At 42.9% G+C, this 23,182-nt stretch overlaps 1 protein-coding gene across 1 annotated transcript in view; it reads left to right on the top strand.

Moving 5' to 3' along the window:
• LOC101730963 (alpha-2-macroglobulin-like protein 1) overlaps positions 1–22,858 on the top strand; it is a 50,092-nt gene extending 27,234 nt beyond the window's left edge. Inside the window, exons 11-37 of the mRNA XM_031905382.1 lie at positions 39–200; positions 1,958–2,191; positions 2,403–2,469; positions 2,686–2,840; positions 2,932–3,072; positions 3,565–3,678; positions 4,136–4,256; positions 5,063–5,149; positions 5,484–5,604; positions 6,032–6,257; positions 7,405–7,531; positions 8,754–8,875; positions 9,714–9,774; positions 11,016–11,099; positions 11,360–11,536; positions 14,808–14,886; positions 16,473–16,632; positions 17,088–17,165; positions 17,568–17,730; positions 18,701–18,909; positions 19,703–19,918; positions 19,993–20,117; positions 20,497–20,587; positions 21,445–21,513; positions 21,606–21,708; positions 22,251–22,292; positions 22,724–22,858. Coding sequence (XP_031761242.1) covers positions 39–200; positions 1,958–2,191; positions 2,403–2,469; positions 2,686–2,840; positions 2,932–3,072; positions 3,565–3,678; positions 4,136–4,256; positions 5,063–5,149; positions 5,484–5,604; positions 6,032–6,257; positions 7,405–7,531; positions 8,754–8,875; positions 9,714–9,774; positions 11,016–11,099; positions 11,360–11,536; positions 14,808–14,886; positions 16,473–16,632; positions 17,088–17,165; positions 17,568–17,730; positions 18,701–18,909; positions 19,703–19,918; positions 19,993–20,117; positions 20,497–20,587; positions 21,445–21,513; positions 21,606–21,708; positions 22,251–22,292; positions 22,724–22,743 — 3,354 coding nt within the window. The 3' untranslated portion in view covers positions 22,744–22,858. The remainder of the gene's footprint in view (positions 1–38; positions 201–1,957; positions 2,192–2,402; positions 2,470–2,685; positions 2,841–2,931; positions 3,073–3,564; positions 3,679–4,135; positions 4,257–5,062; positions 5,150–5,483; positions 5,605–6,031; positions 6,258–7,404; positions 7,532–8,753; positions 8,876–9,713; positions 9,775–11,015; positions 11,100–11,359; positions 11,537–14,807; positions 14,887–16,472; positions 16,633–17,087; positions 17,166–17,567; positions 17,731–18,700; positions 18,910–19,702; positions 19,919–19,992; positions 20,118–20,496; positions 20,588–21,444; positions 21,514–21,605; positions 21,709–22,250; positions 22,293–22,723) is intronic.
• The last annotated feature ends 324 nt before the right edge of the window (positions 22,859–23,182 follow it).

Below are 23,182 nucleotides of genomic sequence, written 5' to 3'. Positions count from 1 at the left end.
TTGTTTCTCAGACTGGGCCCTTCTCTATCACTGAGCAGATAAAGGTGATGGACGGCAATGATGATCCCCTTCCAAACCAAAAAGTCTCTCTAACCATCAGTCCTATGAATATAACGGAGAACTTGGTATCGGATGAGAATGGACTTGTTTCCTTCCAGTTGGACAACACAACTGCATGGGAGGGAAAGCTGCGCCTTACGGTAGGGGGGCTGGGTTACTTTATTTTAGGGTTTGGTAACCTGAACCCTCCAAATCATGTTGCACTACAACTACTAGTGGGATATCAGTTTGATGCTTGTTCTTTGTTTTTAAGTCCTTTGCCTTATAGAATTCACTTCAGTACCATGGAGCAACATTCCCTCTCCTAAATATCTATCCAACCACACCCACTTATTAAAAAGGCAACTTCCACCATCCATACACAAGTCCAATCATTATTTTCTTTTATTAGCAGAGATACCTCATGCTCGGCATCTATCACCTTCCTATGAGTGCTCACTACTCACCCCCCACAAGCTTTGGGATTTTGGGATTTGGGATTCTGGGATTTTATGCCACTCAACAACTACCACCTTCATGCGTCTGTGCACCACCTACCCCTTTTCCTGCTCTTTGCTCACCCCCAAACTTGCACCTAAGACTGCTCATCACTTGCATGAACGTAAGACTCCTCACCACCTTACTATGACTGCCAACCCATCACCACCTAGCATGCACCCAAGACTGCTCACCCCCTTACTATGACTGCCAACCCATCACCCCCAACCATGCACCTAAGACTGCTCACCCCCTTACTATGACTGCCAACCCATCACCCCCAACCATGCACCTAAGACTGCTCACCACCTTACTATGACTGCCATCCCATCACCCCCAACCTTGCACCTAAGACTGCTCACCCCTTTACTATGACTGCCAACCCATCACCCCCAACCATGCACCTAAGACTGCTCACCCCCTTACTATGACTGCCAACCCATCACCACCTAGCATGCACCTAAGACTGCTCACCACCTTACTATGACTGCCAACCCATCACCCCCAACCTTGCACCTAAGACTGCTCACCACCTTACTATGAATGCCAACCCATCACCCCCAACCATGCACCTAAGACAGCTCACACCCTTTCTATGACTGCCAACCCATTACCCCAACCATGCACCTAAGACTGCTCACCCCCTTACTATGACTGCCAAGCCATCACCCCCAACCATGCACCCAAGACTGCTCACCCCCTTACTATGACTGCCAACCCATCACCCCCAACCATGCACCTAAGACTGCTCACCCCCTTACTATGAACTGCCAACCCATCACCCCCAACCATGCACCCAAGACTGCTCACCACCTTACTATGACTGCCAACCCATCACCCCCAACCATGCACCTAAGACTGCTCACCCCCTTACTATGACTGCCAACCCATCACCACCTAGCATGCACCCAAGACTGCTCACCCCCTTACTATGACTGCCAAGCCATCACCCCCAACCATGCACCCAAGACTGCTCACCACCTTACTATGACTGCCAACCCATAACCACCTACCATACACCTAAGACTGCTCACCCCCTGGCTATGACATATATATATATATAAAAAGTTTTAAAAAAGTAAAAGTAAAAAATTTTCAAAATGTTGGATTATTTCATTACAATAGAGTCTGTGGGAGATGGCCTTCCCATAATTCTGGATAACAGGTTTCCGAATAATGAATACTTCTCAGATGATTTGAGAGGTAACCCTGAAAATGGGCTGGGCATGCTAAAAAGGGGGTGGTGTTTTCGCAGGATTGTGGGCGTGGCAGAGTGATGTGTCATGCCTGAGATTTCCTCATGTTCTTTCTTGACTCCTTTGTGGCCAGGTTCATCAGCCCTGAATACCCCAATCCAACAAATAAATATTTTCAATAAACATTCGTAACCATTAACTGCACATGATTCTTTTTTTTGTAGGCGAGTCCAGAAATGGAAAAATCTGCTGATATGTATTCCGGGCTCATTATACCTGTTTTTGGGAAAGACTCTCTGGAACTCAAACTCTTTGAATCCCCCAGCAAGAGTTTCCTGAAACTGCACTCCCAGCAGGGGGAGCTCCCATGTGAGGGGCAACGAGATGTCCGAGTGGAATATATTATCCCAAACTCTGCCCTGGGGATGGAGGCCAAGCACATGGAGCTGCACTACCTGGTAATGGGCTCTGCTACTCTTTCATCATTCACATTCTGGGGTCTTATATGTACCCCCCAAATCAGAGTTTGGCCTGCGGAGCTTTCATTGGCTGGTTTTATTTCTAGTTACAGTGCAAATGTATGTATATTTTTTTCAATAAAAATGAAACATTGGACAGTTGGACATCCTCTAAAGGTTGGACCTTAGAACTTTTTTACCTTTTCTACAGGTTATTTCTAAAGAATCTATAAAGGACTCGGGATCATTGGAAGTGCCCATTACTAGTGAAGGAGGAGGTGAGACTCTGCCAAATCCCATAACCTTTCCTGAGTAATCTGCCTCCTACTCAGCTCCCCCATATCAGCAACTTACTCCTTTAGCTAATACATTGGCTATAAGATGGCTCCTACCTGCCCTGCTACTCTGCCCCTCAGGGCCTGTTCTGCCCCTCTGCACTCCTTTATTTATAGCTTAGTGCCTGAATGTTCCCCTTTCCCCTTGTTACTGTGTAGGATCTTCAGAGCTGAGGGGTGAGGTCTCCATCAAACTCACACTCAGTGCCGATGTCTCTCCGACTCTCCGCGCTCTCGCCTTCATTTCCCTCCCTAATGGGGAATTAGTGGCCGATTCTGCAACATTCAAGCTGCAAAGGTGCTTCAAGAACAAAGTAAGTTGTACAGATGTTCCCATGGCCTCCCTGTACCTGTATCTGTAACACCTTAGCTCTCCCCAATCAACATGTCTCTCTGTTTGCCCAGGTATCAGTTGGCTTCTCCCCAGATGAAGTTCTCCCAGGAGCTGATGTTTCCCTACAAGTCCAGGCAGCCGCCGGGTCCCTGTGTGGCCTGAGAGTGGTGGATAAGATTGTTAAACCTGAGGTGGATGTGACGGCTGATAGGGTAGGAGCCACTATCATATCCAACTCATACCGAGCTTTAGAGGAATGCATCAGGGGGCATGTGTTATTCAGGATTATACCCTTGGATTTGTGTAAATCCAAGACTGAAGAAAACAAGATTTAAATCATTTTAATTGTGTAAATGAAGTTTATTTTACTTGACAAACGCAATAGAAAAGAATTTAGAATTATTTGTTAGAGTGACAGATCCCCTTAAGGCTCCACTAAACACAAAGGAGCTGATGGCAAACACAGAAATACCAAACAGGGCGTCTGCTTCAAATAAAATGTCATGGATCATGGTCAGGTTTTGATATCACTGGCCCTTTTATGCAACTGACACTTTAGAAACACGATGTTGCATGGTTGGACTGAGCGGAGGATCAGTGTGAACCCTCCAACCAATCATAGCATCGCAGCACCTCTGGCCCATGATGCATCAGGAGGCCTCTTTCTTTATTGCTGACCATCCACATCTGCTCTTTATTTTCAGATTCACAAGCTCTTCCCCTACTTTAATGGAACATATGATTATCGGATCAAAGACGCTGATGATAATTGTACATTAAATCAAAAATATCGTGTTGATGTCTACAGCCTGTTTAAGGTATCAAACTAAGCCGCGGGTCCAACTGTAATGAAAAAAAACAAAAAATACAAGGCTATTTATCTTTTTGATACCCTCTGGTCTCCTTAGCGATTGACATAGTTATGTACCTTCCTTAGCTATAGACATCCCCGGCCTCCGGGGACAAATTATATGAACATTTCATGTCACGGTCACCCCAAGTAACACTCCCAAAAAGTGGAAATCTTTTCTTTCAACGTTTTTATTGAAATATCTAAATGCATCAGTTGCATGGCATTTTATTGATGTCGCGTAAAAAAAACTAAAATTTTTGTCGCCTGTTCCACGAAAAAAATTCACCAATGGTGAAACGCAGAATATTTACAGAGAATCCATGCCTGCCAAATGATTTCATCCATCGTTACTTACAAGGACAGCTGCCTTTGCCAGAACTTTTTTTTTTTTCACAATTGCTAATTTATGCTTTTAATTGTAGGATATGCAACTGAAAATTGTCACCAACGCCTATAATAAGAGGCCCTCGAGGTGCTGGGAAGAGGATGTAGAAGAAATGTTGTATGTTCCAAATGAAGTATATATACCATATTTGAAAGCAAGTAAGACCTTATTGTGAGCATTGCCACATAATGTACTTCTCATTTATATGGCTGGTTAAGCCCGGAAAGATATGGCCAATACCCAGCAGGGGTCTGTGCGGGCAGAACTTACCTTCAGAGCCAATTGGGTGTTCCTCTAGAACAGGGATCCCCAACCAGTATCTTAGGAGCAACACGCCTATGAAGATTTTCATTCATCCAGTTCATGGTATATCTAGTATAAGCAAGTCCAGTCCAGTTGCTTTTGAGTTACTTATACTAGAGATTAGGAGCAACATGTTGCTCCCCAACCCCTTGGATGTTGCTCCCAGTGACCTCAAACTGGTGCTTCTTTTTGAATTCCTGGCTTGGAGGCAAGTTTTGGTTGCATCAAAACCAAATGTTCTGCCTCCTGTAGGCTGTCAGTCTACATAAGGGGCTACTAAATAGCCAATCGTTGCTCTTATTTGGCACCTCAGCAACTGATTTCACATTTGTGTTGCTCCTCAACACTTTTTCTATTTGAATGTGGTTCATGGGTATAAAAGGTTGGGGACCCCAGCTCTAGAGGGTTGTCATTGTCCACCACTTTGTTCCAATCACTAGCCAGCTAAGGGATATTCTGTAACAGCTGGGGATGAAGTGATGCCCTGACCATTGGTCTCAATGGACCCTACTGGAGCTATTTCCAATAGTTGTGGCTACTGAAGCCAACCTAACTTTTACTCCTTGATAGTGCTTTCATTGTTTAGATTTCAACATAACGTTAACCTCAAATTGCTCCTTGTTACCAAAATGTTCCAGCTGATTTTCTTTCTCATTTTTAGGGGCCAAATTATTTGGAGTCAATCCAGACTGGACAGTTGAATTACCCACCCATATTGAACCTACACCAAAACTTAGTAGAGTAGAAGGTAATGTACTGTTTGAATGGCTCTCCCGTTCTAAAGCTATTTGCCCTAAGAATGGACCCCAGCTGGTCAGTAGTACTGGAGAATGGCTGTTAGGAGTCAGATAAGTAGTGGGAGCATGGAAGTGCCCCAAGGGCTCTGCTTTTTGCTTTACATATTTTTGGAATTAATGATATTGTAAAGTAATTTGTTATGACTCCGGCACTAATAGGGATGGGGAGGAAATGTCAGGAGGTATAAATGGAGGCCAGTAGCTTGTGTCTCTTGAGTAGGCAACAAAGAAAACGCTTGCAAATTCTAAACAATCACAAAAATATTACTGATGTTTTTTTTATAGATTTTTCAGTATTGTCAAAGACAAAATATTTCAGAGACAAAGATGGAATCACTAAAGGAGCTGCTGAAATAATCCGGGTGTCTTTGCCAGAGACCTGGATCTGGGAGCTAGCGGCCGTGGGGTAAGTGTCCGGGGAGCAGATAAACCCATGACCAAAAGCTGATAGGCAGTAAGTCTGGGAAACGGAACTGAAGTCAGTTATTTATGAAAGATGATGTGGCGCCATTTACTCAGTGTGACCCAAAGTATAGGGACAACCTCCCTGTCCAGAATCTCACCCCTAAACCTAGGGTTAAAGCATCTGAGCTTCTGGGAAGGTTCCCACTAGATGTTAGGAGATTGTTGCCATAGGTTGGGCACCAATGTTGGACGATCATAGCCTGCCATTTTGTAATCTGTAAGGCAATTTAATATTGTTTGTACAGTCTCCTCAACTACTGATCCTGAATAGGATTCCCTTTAGGGCAGAGTCCCACAGGACTGTTGGAGGTACATAAAAAACATATTCAATTCTTTTTCACTAAAAGTTTTCTTTTGTCATTTATCAGTGAGTCGGGTAGAGCCGAGGTCCATGGCTCAGCCCCAGACACCATCACCGAGTGGAATGCAGGAGCTTTCTGTATGGGACCCAGTGGGTTTGGCATCTCCCCACCAACCTCCCTTCGAGCCTTCCAGCCCTTCTTTGTGGAGCTCACTCTGCCGTACTCTGTGGTGCGAGGGGAGTCATTCACTCTCAAGGCCTCTGTGTTTAACTCCCTCAAGCAGTGTATAAAGGTGACTGATATTTTTTTTTTTTCTTAATGAAGTCCATTCCCTTTAGAAGTTCTTTTCTTTTGGGCCTGTTATGCCATTATTTTGAAAGAACAAAGAGTCTAAAGTCTTTTGGGGGCACCACTTTGTTAGGCACCTCCATTGACTTTAATCACTTACCTGATACCCCATGCTAAAATTCACACTGGCCTTGGGTACTTTTAGAATATCAGTCACTAGCTTTCCTCTTCTTCACAGGCATTCCTTGCTCCAGGTCAGGATTGACTCATTCACAGTCCTGAACCTGGGAGAAAACTCACCATGGGAAGAGAATAGAATGACAAAGGGTTGAGTGAACATGTGGAACCTCTGATTCCAGAGCCCAGAGGAATATTCCTGGTGGCTTAAGTGCCCATTTTCAGTAGTCCAAAGGGGCTACAGAAGATGATGGAGAGCATTTTGGCTCATGTCTGACGGAGAGATTTAGTCGTCTATGATAGATATCTGCTACTGCAGGAGACTAATACCTTTCCACCACCAACAAAGGGAATCATCGACAGAAAGGCCTACACTTCGCTTTGGTTTTCTGAAGTCATGCCAAGTTGCCTGCAGGAGGAAACTTTGTGTGACTTTGGAAAGGCAAATCGATGCGTAGGCCTTTCTGTCGATGATTCCCTTTGTTGCCGGTGGAAAGGTATTTCAAAGAGATTAATCACCTGAAGTAGCAGAGATCTATCATAGGGGTGACTAAATTTTCTGTTGGACATTAGCCTTACTGTTCCCAGGGCAGAAGTACAAGAGCGTTAGGGATCAAAAGAGTGTAGAGTGTAGTCCTTAGTGTTCATACATGAGTCCTTCTGCTGAGGGAATAACTGTGCTCTGTACCTTGCTCCAGATAAAGGTTCCAGCACGATGTGCAGAGAGTATGATTGGCAGATGGGGGTAATCCATCCATAATGATGAGCAAGTTAAGAAATGGGTATGGGGCACTGCCAAATACAAGTGCAATCTATATAAAGAAATTGAATGAAAGAGACTTAATGATTTTTCAGAGTAGACAATAAAGTAAGAATTTTAGTTTGTACTGTACAAAAAGTGGATAAAAGTACCTGCTGCTGAACAGACATTATTTGCCTGGAAATTTCAGCTGATCTCTTCCTTTCAATAACAGGTTCAGACCATCCTGCTGCCTTCACAAGAGTTAGAGCTGGAACCATGTGCCGACTGTCAGTATAGCAGCTGTCTCTGTGCAGAGGAAAGCAAGACCTTCTACTGGAACCTTAAAGCCTCCAACCTGGGTGAGATATGGCTCAGGGGCTCTCACACACATATATAGAACCTTATAGCCTCCAACCTGGGTGAGATATGGCTCAGGGGCTCTCACACACATATATAGAGCCTTAAAGCCTCCAACCTGGGTGAGATATGGCTCAGGGGCTCTCACACACACACATATATAGAACCTTAAAGCCTCCAACCTGGGTGAGATATGGCTCAGGGGATCTCACACACATATATAGAACCTTAAAGCCTCCAACCTGGGTGAGATATGGCTCAGGGGCTCTCACACACACACATATATAGAACCTTACAGCCTCCAACCTGGGTGAGATATGGCTCAGGGGCTCTCACACACACACACATATATAGAACCTTAAAGCCTCCAACCTGGGTGAGATATGGCTCAGGAGCTCTCACACACATATATAGAACCTTAAAGCCTCCAACCTGGGTGAGATATGGCGCAGGGGCTTTCACACATATATAAAACCTTAAAGCTCCAACCTGGGTGAGATATGGATCAGGGGCTCTCACACACACATATATAGAACCTTAAAGCCTCCAACCTGGGTGAGATTATGGGCTCAGGGGCCTCTCACACGCCACATATATAGAACCTTAAAGCCTCCAACCTGGGTGAGATATGGCTCAGGGGCTCACACACACATATATAGGACCTTATAGCCTCCAACCTGGGTGAGATATGGCTCAGGGGCTCACACACACATATATAGAACCTTAAAGCCTCCAACCTGGGTGAGATATGGCTCAGGGGCTCACACACACACATATATAGAACCTTAAAGCCTCCAACCTGGGTGAGATATGGCTCAGGAGCTCTCACACACACATATATAGAACCTTAAAGCCTCCAACCTGGGTGAGATATGGCTCAGGGGCTCTCACACACACATATATAGAACCTTAAAGCCTTCAACCTGGGTGAGATATGGCTCAGGGGCTCACACACACATATATAGAACCTTAAATTCAGCCTATCACATTCTATTAATGGTGCTTGTCGGACATGACAAAACTAATTAGGGCTTTTGAGTCCACGCATGCTCCTGCAGCTCTCATGGTAACCAACGCCTTTATTCTGCCTTTTCTTATGAGGGACCCTGGAGCTACCACCACCTTGGCAACATACAGATGTAACTAGTGAAACTCAGATTATAAGTCAAAATATGAATTCTCATAGCACTACGTAACTGCTCATGTGTCTGTCCCACCCCCCAGGAGAGGTGAACATCACGGTGAGGACGGAGGCTCTGAACACTCAGGACATGTGCAATAATGAGATTGCTATTGTGCCCAAGCAGGGTCACTCCGACACTGTGATTAAGCCACTGCTGGTGCAGGTACGGCTCAGGGGAACCAAATGGGGTTCAGCCCCCGCTAAATAATCTCTGGCTTCTTTGTAGTCAGTGGTCCAAATTGTGTTGGGCTTTCTATTACTCAGCTTAGTAGCATGTGATGAAAGTGATACTAACACACTGATCAGTGCACATCCTCACAAACCATATTTATATTTAGATATAAATATCTAAGAATCATAGAATTACAAAGTCACCATAGCAACATTAAAGAAAACCCCATATGGTGGTCCTAACTATTTATCACTGGTCAGCATTTTCCTAGGCTGGAACCTTCCTGCCTGGTTCCAGTGTTTGCCAGATCAGCAGCACTTCCATAGCAACCATATTATATTTAGTCTTAGAGTGCTCCCATCAGCCACTGGTATATCTGTACTTGAGCAGTTATACTGCAGAAAGATACAATATATTCTCATGTGGTTGCAGCACCACCAAACCCTCCATTTAAAGTGGCTACAACCACATAAAAGGTTGGTCTACCTTGTGGTTGCATAGTGTACTATATGCCTCAAAATAGGTAGAGCTACCTAGAGAGATAGATGATAGATAGATAGAGAGATAGATAGATAGATAGAAAGATAGATAGAGATGATAGATAGATAGATAGATAGATAGATAGATAGATGATAGAGAGATAGATAGATAGATAGATAGATAGATAGATAGATGATAGAGAGATAGATAGATAGATGATAGATAGATAGATAGATAGATAGATAGATAGATAGATAGATAGATAGATGATAGAATAGTGTATATGCCAATTATGATAGACGTGTGGTCATTTTATTCATTGCTAATGCCTTCATCTGATTTATATCAGCCAGGGGGAATTCTAGTAGAAAAGTCTCACAACTCTCTGATCTGCAGACAAAATGCAAAAGGTAAGATGTGGTCGGGGTACAGAGGGTTAGAAATATCTTAACATCCAGTTGAATTGGCTTTTCTTCCAGTTTACTTGAGGTGCCCATACACGGGCAGATTTGGCAGCTCAGTCAAATTCAGTCAAACGTATTTACCTTCAAGGTGTCGTTATTGTGCTTAGCAAGTTACATTCCTGGGCCTTTACTCTCAGTGAATAGATTTCATTCTGGAATTGAAATTGTTTATGTACATTTTGAAAATGTAAAGTCTCGAGCAGAATCTTGGAATACAATTTTTTTTGTAGAACAATAAACTGTCAACCAAAAACAGGCGTTTCCAATATTAACCTGTCAGATTCATTTATGGGGATAATAAATTGAAATTTCTGTTCTCTAAACACATAAGGATCCTCTTGCCAGATGGGTAAATAGTCACCTGATCTGGTTGACCAATTGTTGAGCCAAACCAGGCAAGTCCATAAGCCATACGTATTGGTGACTTAAGCAGTCGGCCCCCGCCAACTCATCATACCGTAGGCTGCATCCATTGCCAACTGGGCCAATTAGATTTTCCAACCTGTCCAATATCCAAACAAGCCTTAATCAAAGACATTAAGCCAGGGATCCCCAACCTTTTTTACTCATGAGTCACATTCAAATGTAAGAAGAGTTGGAGAGCAACACCAAGCATGCAAAAGGTTCCTGGGGTGCAGAATATGGGCTGTGATTGGCTATAGGTAGCCCCTATCTGAACTTATACCATACAGAAGGCTTTGTTTGGTACTACTCATGGTTTTGATGCAAATATAGATTGCATTTAAGCCAGGAATTTAAAAATAAGCACCTACTTTGAGGCCACTGGGAGCAACATCCAAGGCATTGCTGAGCAAAATGTTGCTCGCAAGCCACTGGTTGGGAATCACAGCATTAAGCCAATGTTTGTCATTCCATTAGCTTGTTTTCAACCATAATCCACAAGTACTCAAGGCAAAGTCATGTTCAGGACTTTTCATGTTATATACTGTAGTTACATAGGGTTGAAAAAAGACTAGAGTCTATCAAGTTCAACCCATCCAAGTAAACCCAGCACCCACACCTACCTATCTATACACTCACATACATAAACTATATATACAACCACTAATAGTAACTGTAGGTATTAGTATCACAATAGCCTTGGATACTATGTTCAAGATCTGAACCACATATACAGTAAGTAGTGCATTGTGTAGACCTGAGAGTTCTGTTTCTTTCTGTTCTAGCCCATTCTATAAAAGAGAAGATATCCCTGAATGTTCCTGAAAATATTCTGAAGGGTTCTGAGAGAGCTTATATAACAGTGCTGGGTAAGGAGAACCTTGTTTTATTTCTTCTTAAGTCTAGAAGTCTACAGGCACTTGTATTAAGTTGGCGTAACTTCCCTTGGGCACTGTCTGTGGCTTTTGATCAAGTTTTAAAGCCAAGGGGAATTGATATGTGGATCCGGAAATGCCCCCTGTCTACCCAACCCAACGAGATTTCAATAGGGTTTTAGATATTCATAGAACTATATACACTCAAGTGTTTATTTCCACATCTCTGCTCCATTCTACATTATTTCCTACAGGAGACCTGATGGGAACAGCCATGCAGAACCTGGACCGGCTCCTGGCCATGCCACTTGGAAATGGAGAGCAGAAAATGATTATTTTTGCCCCCAGTATCTACATTCTACAGTATCTGGAAAACACTCACCAACTGAGCCCTGAGATCCAGAGCAAAGCCAAACGATTGCTTACAGATGGTGAGATGTCCTAGTTTCAATTTTTGTTTAAGGGATTATTCCCCTTTATTTTTGTTCCCAGGTTTCTGTAAAACTGAAAAGTAGCCATTTACTACTATAATATGACAAAAGGAAATATAGACAAAGTACCCAGGGAAAGGGCATTTACTGAGGCTATTTATTCACCCACAGCACAGCTCTTTACTGTGAAGCCAATCAGATTAGGAAATTCCCTTCCAAGGAAGGTGGACATGAGCGGTTGTTTCACTGGTAAATAGATGGATATCAAGTATAAAGGGCATTTGGTATTTTGATTGGTTAAACAGTAGTAATTGTAAAAAAGGTCAAAAAAGAAAATACAAGGGGGAGTGGTCTGATGGCTGCTTGTTAGCTCCTGCTCCCATATTGGGATTATACGCTATATCCCCATCAATCCTTACAAAATGGGAAAATATCAGAAAGGACTCTCATCTCAATAAACTCCAGTACACCATATGGAGAAATAAATTGAGAAATTCTTCCAAAGGCCTGTCTCACCTAACAGCCCCAAGATGACGGAGACCTTGAGGATATAGGAGCAATGCAGGCGACCCCTCTCCCATCTGCGGCCAACATTGTCTCGCTCATCGCAGCCCTCCGGCAAAAGTCTCAGCAAACTGTTGGCCAACATTAAGGAATAACAAAATTTGCAACTTGGAAGGCTATCACAACCAGTCACCGCTCTAGAAGATATAAAAAGAGCTTGCTAGATCTAGATTGATTGCAACTCTACCAGAATAACTAAACAGGTGCAGCACATCTACACCCTACGGCATCTAATAGAAGACGTAGAAAAAACTAAATTATTTAGTCAACTCTAGAGCAAGATAAGACTATTCCAGTTATCCCTGATCACTTGCATAGAGTAGTGGGAGGCAGAACCGACAGGCCATGAAACATTCTCTGCTGCTTTCAGAGTTTTAATACTAAAGAGCAGATCTTCTACTCACCCTACTAGCCTTTAAAATGGCAAGACATATGCTCTATGAGAGCCATGTACGCCCCAACCTTCTTTGAGCAACTAGGTACACCATGAGTGGATCTACAAGAGGGAAGCAGATGTGTTTATAAGGAGGAGCCATTCTTACAAACCTGAACTGGAGCCTTTTCTTTCCACCCACAAGACAAGAGAAGTTATACTCCTTACTCCTCTTTCTTGTTCTCCCACCCTTCCTCCCTGTCACCACTGAGTTCAACACGACGAGGATCTCTCCGCATCTTCTGCTCATTACACAGCTAACTAGCCTCCTGTATATTTTTAATAATCCAGGAATAATAATAATAGCTTGCTCCTCAGTACTCCTTGAAGCTCCTACTCTGAGCTACATCAAATCCCCAATACCACCGGCCATACATCCACTACATGTAAAGAACAAGTTCAACAATACCTCACAACTTCAATTTGCGAGCCCTGCCCACAGATGTTGTGCATAATCTACCACCCAATATCCTTAATTAATACAGACATGAAACTCCTGGCAAAAGTTCTTGCCAATAAATCTATTCTGCATACCGTAATACATACTGTTTTGGGCCAAAAAAGACAACGTTAATTTCATGCTTCTCTCAAACATCACAGAAAAAGCTTTCAACAGGGCTAACTGGCCATATATGTTTACCTGCCTTGAGTGCTTCATCTTTTAATGTGGATCAAAGTCTTCTCTACCAACCCAGTCTCCTGTGTCAAAGTAACATCTGATTACTTCTCATTACTCAATGGGACAAGCCAGTGGTGCTCCCTGTCCCCAACCCTATTCCTTCTGGCTCTAGAACCTTTACTTTCACATATCAGACTTAACACTAACATACAGGGCTTACTTGTAGTGAGCAGACATTACAACATAGTGGCCTACGTTCTTCTTCCATGATGATCTCCCTTTTTTCTTTCTGACCCCACAATTCTCTCCTTAAATCTACTGAGCAAATTTAAGATTAACTACTCCAAATTGCTTGATCTTAGGAACAACTGAAACCGTGACTGAAAATTTCCCATAAAAGTGGGCTTCAGATTCTCTAATTTCTTGGGATCCAAAGTACAAAAGATGACCAGACTGGCCTATTGTTAATTTGAAGTGACTATGTTCTTTGCCCGACTATTATACTTATTATCAAGCTTCTGTCCTTAATAGAACAACAATGCACATACTCATCCCTCCTGCACTCCCCATACACCTGCACTTACCGTAGATAGACCAAGCTCACAGACACTTTTGATTTTAGAACCATCTCCTCATTATAAACACGTTGTTCGTCTGGGATAAATGTCGCCTTAAATTCAAACTCACCAAGCACCCCACCCCCTTCCACACTTTGTCAACAGGTCTAAATGTGAACTATTTCACTAAATGGCTCATAGAATGTAAACTCCAGATGTACCATGACTTAGACCAGGGTTCCCCAACCAGTGGCTCGGGGGCAACATGTCGCTCACCAACCCCTTGTATCTCAGTGCCCCCAAACCAGGGAGTTATTTTTGAATTCCTGACTTGGGGGCAAGTTTTGGTTGAATAAAAACAAGATTTACTACCAAATAAAGCCCCCTGTAAGCAGATAGTGTACATAGAGGCTCCCAATCACAGCCCTTATTTGGCTCATCCATGAACTTTTATGGTGCTTGTGTTGCTCTCCAAGTCTTTTTACATTTGACTGTGGCTCACGAGTAAGAAAGGTTGGGGACCCCTGTCTTAGACAATGGGCACCTAATAGCGAAGGTTCAACTGCAACAGGGGAAACCACAAACCCAACTTCATCAAATTTCTCACGTTTTCCATAGCTAGGTGGACCTAATACTCTAGGATGCAAACTGGCTCCACACTACTAAGCCCATAAACCTCCACCTCTGATATTTCATACATCAAGGCTTGGTCTAGAGACTTAAACCACAGCTAGAAGAGAAACAGCTTGATACATTACTACAAGACCTCTTTGAAAGCTCTCAATGTAGCTGCATTCAAGAGATGAATAACAAACAACTCACAATCTGGTATTACACTCCTTCTGAGTTAAAGCTCAAACACAAGAACACCAGTGGCCGGTATTGGAGATGCAATAGAGATCTAGGAACTATGCTTCATAGCCTTTTATGCTGCATATCAGGCCAACTAATGGGAGTAGATCTATGCATGTGTCTTATTATTCCCTCCTTTGTACATAGTACTTTCCCTTTATTAGCTACATGCAGCTGAGCACTTTCGGGTCTAACATAATATAGATCGTTATTATGGGATGATTTATATTGTGTGCTCTTCTGCAGGGTACCAAAGACAACTGACATGCAAAGTATATGATCGATACTACTATGTATTCAGGCCACAGTCAGAGGAAAACTCATGGTGAGTAATTACTGTGTAATTATTGGTGAGGGATCTTACCCCTATATATAATAAAAGGCGCTAAGTTTGCCCAGGAGCAGTAACCCACAGCAACCAATGGGATGTTGGCTTTTAAACAGGTGACCTGGAAATTCTACCTGCTGATTGGTTGCTATGGGTTACTGCTCCTGGGCAAAAGTGCCTTACATAACCCCCTATATGGTAAATGATGTGGACCCACACATTATAAACATCAGAAGCCTCATTACACCCACAAGCATGGCGTGCTTAAATGGGCACGTATAAGTGTGTGTATTGTGCAATCCATTACAGGTGCTTGTTCCCTAGCAATAACAAAACCTATATTTTTTTTTATTATTAGAACAATAGGGATACTGCCATTTTCACTGGAAGCAGGCCTTCCACTGGGTATTTATGGCCTCCCTAATAATATGGAACATGTTGCTCACTGATAAATGACCAACATAGAGGCACATGTTTCTGCTAATATTTCTTTTTCCCATAGTTCCAGGTCTTTTAGGGTTCTACACCTGGGCTCTTTGTTGCCACCATAAGCCAACCAGCAACAGAACATAACAGCAGTCGCTAATATACAGTATAACTGGGGACCCATGGAGGGATTTTAGGTTCATGATGTTCACGAGGATGATGGGGGGGGGGTTACACCAGCTGTCACACTGGCTAGTATTACATTTGTGCTTAAATCCAGTTCATGGCGTCCCAATCATATTGATATCCATGCAGTCATTCTGTGCCCAACACTATAGACAAATGTGTCAAAGATGAAATAATATCAATGGCAATACATGGCGATGATTTCTAAATAAGCCTCATACACTTCAAGATGATATATGAAGATGGGCAAGAGGAAGCTTTGATTACAAACTCATTGAAAGGTTTTCCCAGGTCCATAGAAAACTCTTCCATGGAGCATTTGTGTTCTCCATCCATCCTATATAATAGTAACATAGTAAGTTAGGTTGAAAAAAGACACACGTCCATCATGTTCAACCTTAATGCCTATATATAACCTTCCTAACTGCTAGTTGATCCAGAGGAAGGCAAAAAACCCCATCTGAAGCCTCTCTAATTTGCCACAGAGGGGAAAAAATTCCTTCCTGACTCCAAGATGGCAATGGGACCAGTCCCTGGGGCAACTTGTACTAAGAGCTATCTCCCATATCCCTGTATTCCCTCACTTGCTAAATACCCACCCAGTCCCTTCTTCTACCTATCTAATGTATCAGCAAGTACCACTGATTCAGGGAGAGAATTCCACAAATTCACACTCCTTTCTAAACGAAGTGGGGGCCCTTGTGTCCGTTGGAAGGACCTACTGGTAAATAAAGTATTAGAGAGGTTATTATATGGTCCCCTTATATATTTATACATGGTTATCATATCCCTCCTTAAGCGCCTCTTCTCCAGTGTAAACAACCCCAACTTGGCCAGTCTCTTCATAACTGAGACCTTCCATGCGCTTTATTGGCTTAGTTGCCCTTTTCCGGACCCTCTCTAACTCAATATGTCCTCGTTTGACCACCGAATACCAAACCTATTACTTGTGTTCTCTACCCTCTGTGTAGGCTGAATGCATATGTAACAAAGTCCTTCAGCAAGGCTCGTCCCTACATCTTCATAGATAGAGTCCAGATTCGCCAATGTATTTTGTTACTATGGAACTATTGCAAAAAAAAATGCGGCTGTTTCCGAAGGGTGGGAAAACGCTTCAATAATGCTCTGAAGGTACGCCAGCTATGGTAAACGTGAGACAGCTATGATACACCCGAGACAGCAGTCATACACCTGAGACAGCTATGATACACCTGAGACAGCTATGATACACCTGAGACAGCAGTGATACACCTGAGACAGCTATGATACACCCGAGACAGCTATGATACACCCGAGACAGCTATGATACACCCGAGACAACTATGATACACCCGAGACAACTATGATACACCCAAGACAGCTATGATACACCTGAGACAGCTATGATACACTTGAGACAGCTATGATATACCTGAGACAGCTATTATACACTTGAGACAGCTATGATACACCTGAGACAGCTATGATACACCTGAGACAGCTATGATACACTTGAGACAGCTACGATACACCTGAGACAGCTATGATATAAGGGATTCACTCTATAACAACAAGAAGAACTTAGATAATGACTTTTTGTCTTATAGGGGGGAGTGGATGATGATGAACTATCACTCTCTGCTTACATCTCTATTGCTCTAATGGACGCCGGTTTGTCAAAACAGGTGAGTAAAATTGTGTTGTGTAATTATGAATTTGCTAATAATGACAGAAGCTCATCGCTATATACACTGTAGGGATAAATGTTTACACAGTGACGCCATAGCCAGGGCTGAGGAGCGGGTGGATAAATCCTTCGACTCCGACTCCTGAATCTATGGTACCCGGACTACGACTCTGACTCCTCTGTTTTTAATATACTAATATAATATACAAACCAAAGAACTACAGGCTAAGAAGCTGACCCACTACCCTATTGGCCATCCAAGTCACTGCCAACATGAATGAATTATCTATGAAACAGGACATTGCAACATAAACAATGGGAAAACAAACGCTGCTTCTAATTCAGTTTACAACTTTAAAACCATTAATCAGAATCTCTTTGACCCTGTCTCTTTCTTTAGGGCAATTTACTCAGGCACGCTCTATACTGTCTCAGGGAGGCTGCCAAAAACGTGAGCAGTGCCTACATCCAGGCTCTACTGGCCTACACTTTCTCTCTGAGTGGAGATAATAAACTCAGGGAGATGCTGCTGGCTAAACTGGAGGAGAAGGCCATAAGGAAAGGTATGGAATTGTGTGTATATATGTTCCTTATTGCACATGTTCCTCACTTTGTGGGTTCAGGTTGGGTGCAGGTCCAACTGGGAAAGTACACTCTTCCTCTACTCCAAAAGTTCCACTGTCTCGAACCAAAGAACTATTTTTAGTTGTATAAGGGAATATATTATCTATAACTCCATTCGGGCATTAAATTCTAGTTGTGGCCTTCCTCATTTCATTGAGTTTGTAATGACTGTCTTGAGTTCCGTGTGAAAATATAGGTCAGTTTCTGCCAATATCTGGTGGAAGTTTGCTAGTATTACTTTTTTTTCCATCTTCTGGTTATAATTAGTTAGGTCATGTCTGTCCAGCTAGAAGCCCAAGGGCTGAAGGTGTCCTTCCAAGAAAATACTATGGCCCCCGGCTTGCCCAACCTTTCCATTCAACTCTTTGTATGACATCATTGTTCTACATTAATTTGGCCACCAAATACATAAATAGAGGACAACGGGTCCACGGCATAGAGGATCTTGGAAAGCACTCACTGTCTTACAGAGAGAATAGGCTGAACAACTGAATGATATTCCCAGGGCATAGTCAGGGACAAGATGGATAATATGGTCTGTATTCCAGCCACTGGTGAGATAAGGTGATTAAACTGTGACCACAAAGTGCCTATTTGACTATTTAGGTTTCTTATTATATTTCATAGTTTAGTCATTATTTATTTTTTTATCCAGAATTTTTCTTCTTTTGCATTTATTATTGTACTAACCACCAAAACTAACTAGGTAGGCACTGTAACGATGTATCTAGACTTTAGGTTCAGACGGCTCACCGTGTCACTCCATTCAAACAGGTCACTCCTTTATCCACTGAAAAGAATGCTATTTTGGGGCCTTTTGATGTTCCCTCCACTCTATGAAGTGGACACAGAACTAACAATTAATATTAACAGCAGTAAAGAAACAAACATTATACTTTGTATCTCTAGATGGACAGTTACACTGGGAGCAGATACCTGCCTTTGAGGCCTTCAACCTCTCATCCTGGAACCGCGCTCCCTCAGCCGAAGTGGAGTTAGCCTCCTATGTGCTGCTGGCCCTTCGCTCAGAAACTAAGAAGGACCGGAGAAAAGCTTCTGAGATAGTCAACTGGCTGAGCAAGCAGCAAAATCCTTATGGGGGGTTCTACTCTACTCAGGTAACTGGAAGGAAGCCAATATAAGGGAGTCAAGTATTGTAGGAACTGTGATAGCGCCCTGGACCTTCCGCAAGGGTGGGAAATAAAACCAGTGGTAATTATTAGTCTGGCACTATTCCTGACCCACAGAGGTAGAAGATTTTAAGCAGTTGTTCACTTTACATATCTTTAAACTATCATATTAGTAGCCTGACGCATTTTATGCCTCCTAAGGGCACTTAATCATAGGCTAAATCCAATGAGTTCACATTGATATATGTAAAAGAACCTAGTCCAATCATACTGGGGGGGGGGGGGAGCATAGGATTACAGTTTCATACTTATTTATAGGTGGATATCTAAGTATACAAAAAGCTATATTATGACACCCATAGCTACATGTATTATACGAAACATGATATGTCGAATTCTAATTTTAAACCATTAGGTTCTCTAAGGTCTAAATAGAAGGTCCATCTGGCTTCTCTTTCTAATAAGGCAGAGGTTCTATGGCCTCCCCTTGGGCCTGGAGCTACTTTGCCCATGCCTATAACATGTAGATATGAGGGGGATCTATTATTTCAGTTCATAAAAAGTCTAACGAGTGATGTTTGGCATTTCTTTTAGTAATGTTCAAAATATGGGCCAGCTGCAGTTCAGTGAGGAAAAGGTTTAACATGTGAAAACTCATGGGCAAGATTCAATTTGAGAAGCAATTTAATTCAGAAAAGCTCAACGTTTAGCGCCTGAAAACTCTATTGTGATGTATCTGGCTATATCTGCGCTTGCTATACCTTCCTCCTTCATCTCACAGGACACGGTTGTAGCGCTACAGGCTCTTGCTGAGTATGCCGAGGCCACATTCTCTGACAAGGGAGATGTCACAGTCACAGTCACTTCCAAGACTGGGTTCCATCAACAGTTCCATGTGGATCAGACTAACCGACTCCTGCTACAGAAAGCCTCACTGCCAGATATCCCTGGGGAGTACTCTCTGTCAGCCACTGGGAGCGGCTGTGTTTATGTACAGGTGAGGGGACACTCACTCTCTTACTATTCCTCAATCTGATAGATTCCCAGTCTGATTCAGTTCTCGTCCCACAGACTGTCCTGAGATACAACATTCCCCCACCTAGAAGTGACGCCACCTTCTCAGTACGAGTGGAGACCCAACCACAGCAATGTCCCCAGGAGCCAATGAAACAGATGGGCATAGACATTTATATTCAGTGAGTATTCTCTTTTATTCCAATTTATTCCACCATTGTGTCTCCCTACTGCTCTAGTACAGAAGCTCACACATTGTCCCATTGACTTATGGGCAACTACTGACTGTTTCCCTCTACTTTTCCAGTAAGATACAAATGCAACCTGATATACTGCTGCACATCTGGTGTACTTAGACACATACACACCCCGTGATCTTATTCTTCTTACATTGCTTATTAACACAATCAAGAAACACGTCAAGAAACCTTAGACTGCCCAAGATAGTTATCTCTGGAGCTCAGGAACTAGTATTATTCCTAGGAATGAAGTCTGCATCAACTTCACTTGGGCAGAATGAGTCCCACAGTCACTGACTCTTCTGTGCTTCTCTTCCTGCAGATACACAGGGTCTCGGGAGGAATCCAACTTGGCTCTGGTTGAGGTCAAGATGCTCTCAGGCTTTATCCCAGTGCGGAGCACAACGCATCAGGTAAGTAGTAACTATTCTGTAGAACACGGGTTTTTACATTATAACTGACATGGGGCATTTTAATGAGTCAACAATGGGGTCCAGGAGTGCCAGCTTTGAAAGTAGCTGCAGTGAGATACCAGGAATACTAAGAATGATTGTAAAATATAAGGATATTAGTCACCATGGCATTATAGGACCTTATTTCTACAAGCCATGGAACTCCAAGGTGACTTCTAATATTCTATCATATTATGTGATACAAATGACATCTTTAAAAGACATGTAAACCCTACATTTTCCTACCATGTATATAAGTTGGGCCCATCTCCCCCACCCAAACCACACCATCTGTATTGCATATATCCCCTCCGTTCGCCAGCACCATCACATTTTTCTTTGAACAAATAGCAGCTTTCCCCCGGCAGCTATTACTCATGTAAAGAAAAAAGCAGCCTTACACAGGCAGAGCTTACTTATAGATAAAAAGTCCCGCTTGGATTGTGCCCTGTATTGGTTAAACTGAGCTCAGGACAGGAGTTTAGGAGAGTGCACAGCTAGAGCAGAGTTTGTATGGAAACCAGCAATGCCCTCTCTTTATTGGCTGCTAGACTGGAGGGTGTGATCGGTAACCTGAGGTAAGAAGAACTGAGCATGCTCAGTAGCCAACAGCCAAATTAAATTCCTAAGGGAGGGGGCCGAGTGGGTTAGAGGAGGAGAAAGAATCCCAAGAGATTAAGGGGATGCTGAAGCCTAGATACTGTTGTTATGGATCCCAGGCAGAATAGCGGTTTGTATGGACTGAGAGCCAGACATGTTTGGGGAAACTTTTGTAAGTGTTTTGGACTTTGATCTTTGATTTTGTTTCTTTTTCACAGCTAGTGAGCAGCAATACGATAAAGCACATTGAGACCCAAAATGATGTCCTGGCGTTATACCTGAATGAGGTGGGAACTTGGGTCTCTGATTTCTCAGCATCTTTCATAATATTTGTAAAGAAGAACTGGGCTCTGAGGTTTCTCTCTCTCTCCCCTACTAGTTAGGACATGATCCAGTTCATCTCTCCTTCATGGTGGAACAAGACATTGTGGTGAAGAACCTAAAGCCGGCCACAGTGAAGGTCTATGATTATTATGAGCCAAGTAAGGGGCTTCTCTTTAGGTAGAAAATCCAGTGTGACTTGAGCCATTTTGGGTAAAATAATATTTTAATATCTGAAAGCTGCAAAGAGTTAGACGAATGAAGACCAAGTGAAAAGTTGCTTACAATAGGCCATTTATAAAATACTAAAAGTTGACTAAATGGGCAGAGTAACTTAATATTTAGTTCCCATACTTTGTTTTTTCATGCAAACTGTTGGCATTTCCACATCCCAAACCAACGTTACAGGAAACATTTTTGTTAATGGCGTATGGGTCAAAAGGAATTCGCATAGGCGCTGAGGATCGACCCAAGGCCTTTTGCCACTGGAATGTGAATCAGTTACCCAAGACCTGACATTGTCGCCCTAAAGGTTGATAACTAATCAGAATGGGTTGCTAACTATAATTATAGCCTGACCCTGATCAACATACACCTTAACTATTTCCTAACCATGTACTAATTTCTCACTATGTTACCAATTGGACACACTAAGGTACTGGGGGCTAAACTAATCCCTGCTCTGTTCTTATTCTGCTTCCAGCGGAACATGCAGTTACCGAGTACAACTCCCCCTGCAGCTCGGGTAAGAACCCAGTACAGGTCTGAGTTCATACATTTCCCCCTACAGCTCAGCGCCCCTCTTGGCTATTCCGTGATATTGCTCATTTGGGCCAAATTTCATTTACTGAGAAAATCTTGTCACTTGATCCCACAGTCAAAGACGGATCTCATGAGATTAACATGTAGAGTTCCAGAATGCCTGATGATGTCCCGGATGGGTAGAGGCTTTTCACTGACATCATCAACAGGGGGGCGGGACCTGCTGGAAAAAGCTGGACTTGCCACCCACCCACACCAGCAATCCCACTTTCTTACTCAAATCCACCCCAACCCATGGGTTAACTTGCTGGTATCAGATATACCCACACGTCACTAGCTCCTAGACTAGAAAATACTTTGTGGCTAAGTTGGGTTCTTTTAATTAATGACACTGACCTGCATTCTGTTTCCTAGATGAAGAGGCGGGCAACTGAAGATAAGATGTAGATGCGCCTCACTATATCAGAAATCCATAACCATTTTCTACAGCCAAACCCAAAACGGTGCAGAGATATTTCACAATAAAATAAGGGTTGGAACATTCTTTAACATTGTCTATTTCCTTTTCTTTCTGATGTTGGGTGGAATGGTACAGATTATACTATCTAAAAATGACGCAAACAGTAGGGACAGATTGGGGTGAGTCTTGAATGGAGTGCTGCCTAACACAGAGAACCATTCATGGTCCCTATGTCTTTGTGTTGTAAAACTGAGCATAGAGGCCTGAGACTTTAGGCACTATGCCCCACACAGTTGGCAAAGTGCAAAAAATGGCAGATTAAGGCCAGTGGCATTACTAGAGAGGAAGCCGGAGAGTCTTTGTGCCGGCCCCCTCTAAAGATCATTTTTGCAGGGGAACATGGTGTCGACTTG

Source organism: Xenopus tropicalis, chromosome 7 (assembly GCF_000004195.4).
Source record: "Xenopus tropicalis strain Nigerian chromosome 7, UCB_Xtro_10.0, whole genome shotgun sequence".
NCBI classification, from domain to species: domain Eukaryota; kingdom Metazoa; phylum Chordata; class Amphibia; order Anura; family Pipidae; genus Xenopus; species Xenopus tropicalis.
The sequence above is the reverse complement of the archived record's forward strand: the minus strand, read 5'-3'. Positions and strand labels throughout refer to the sequence as shown.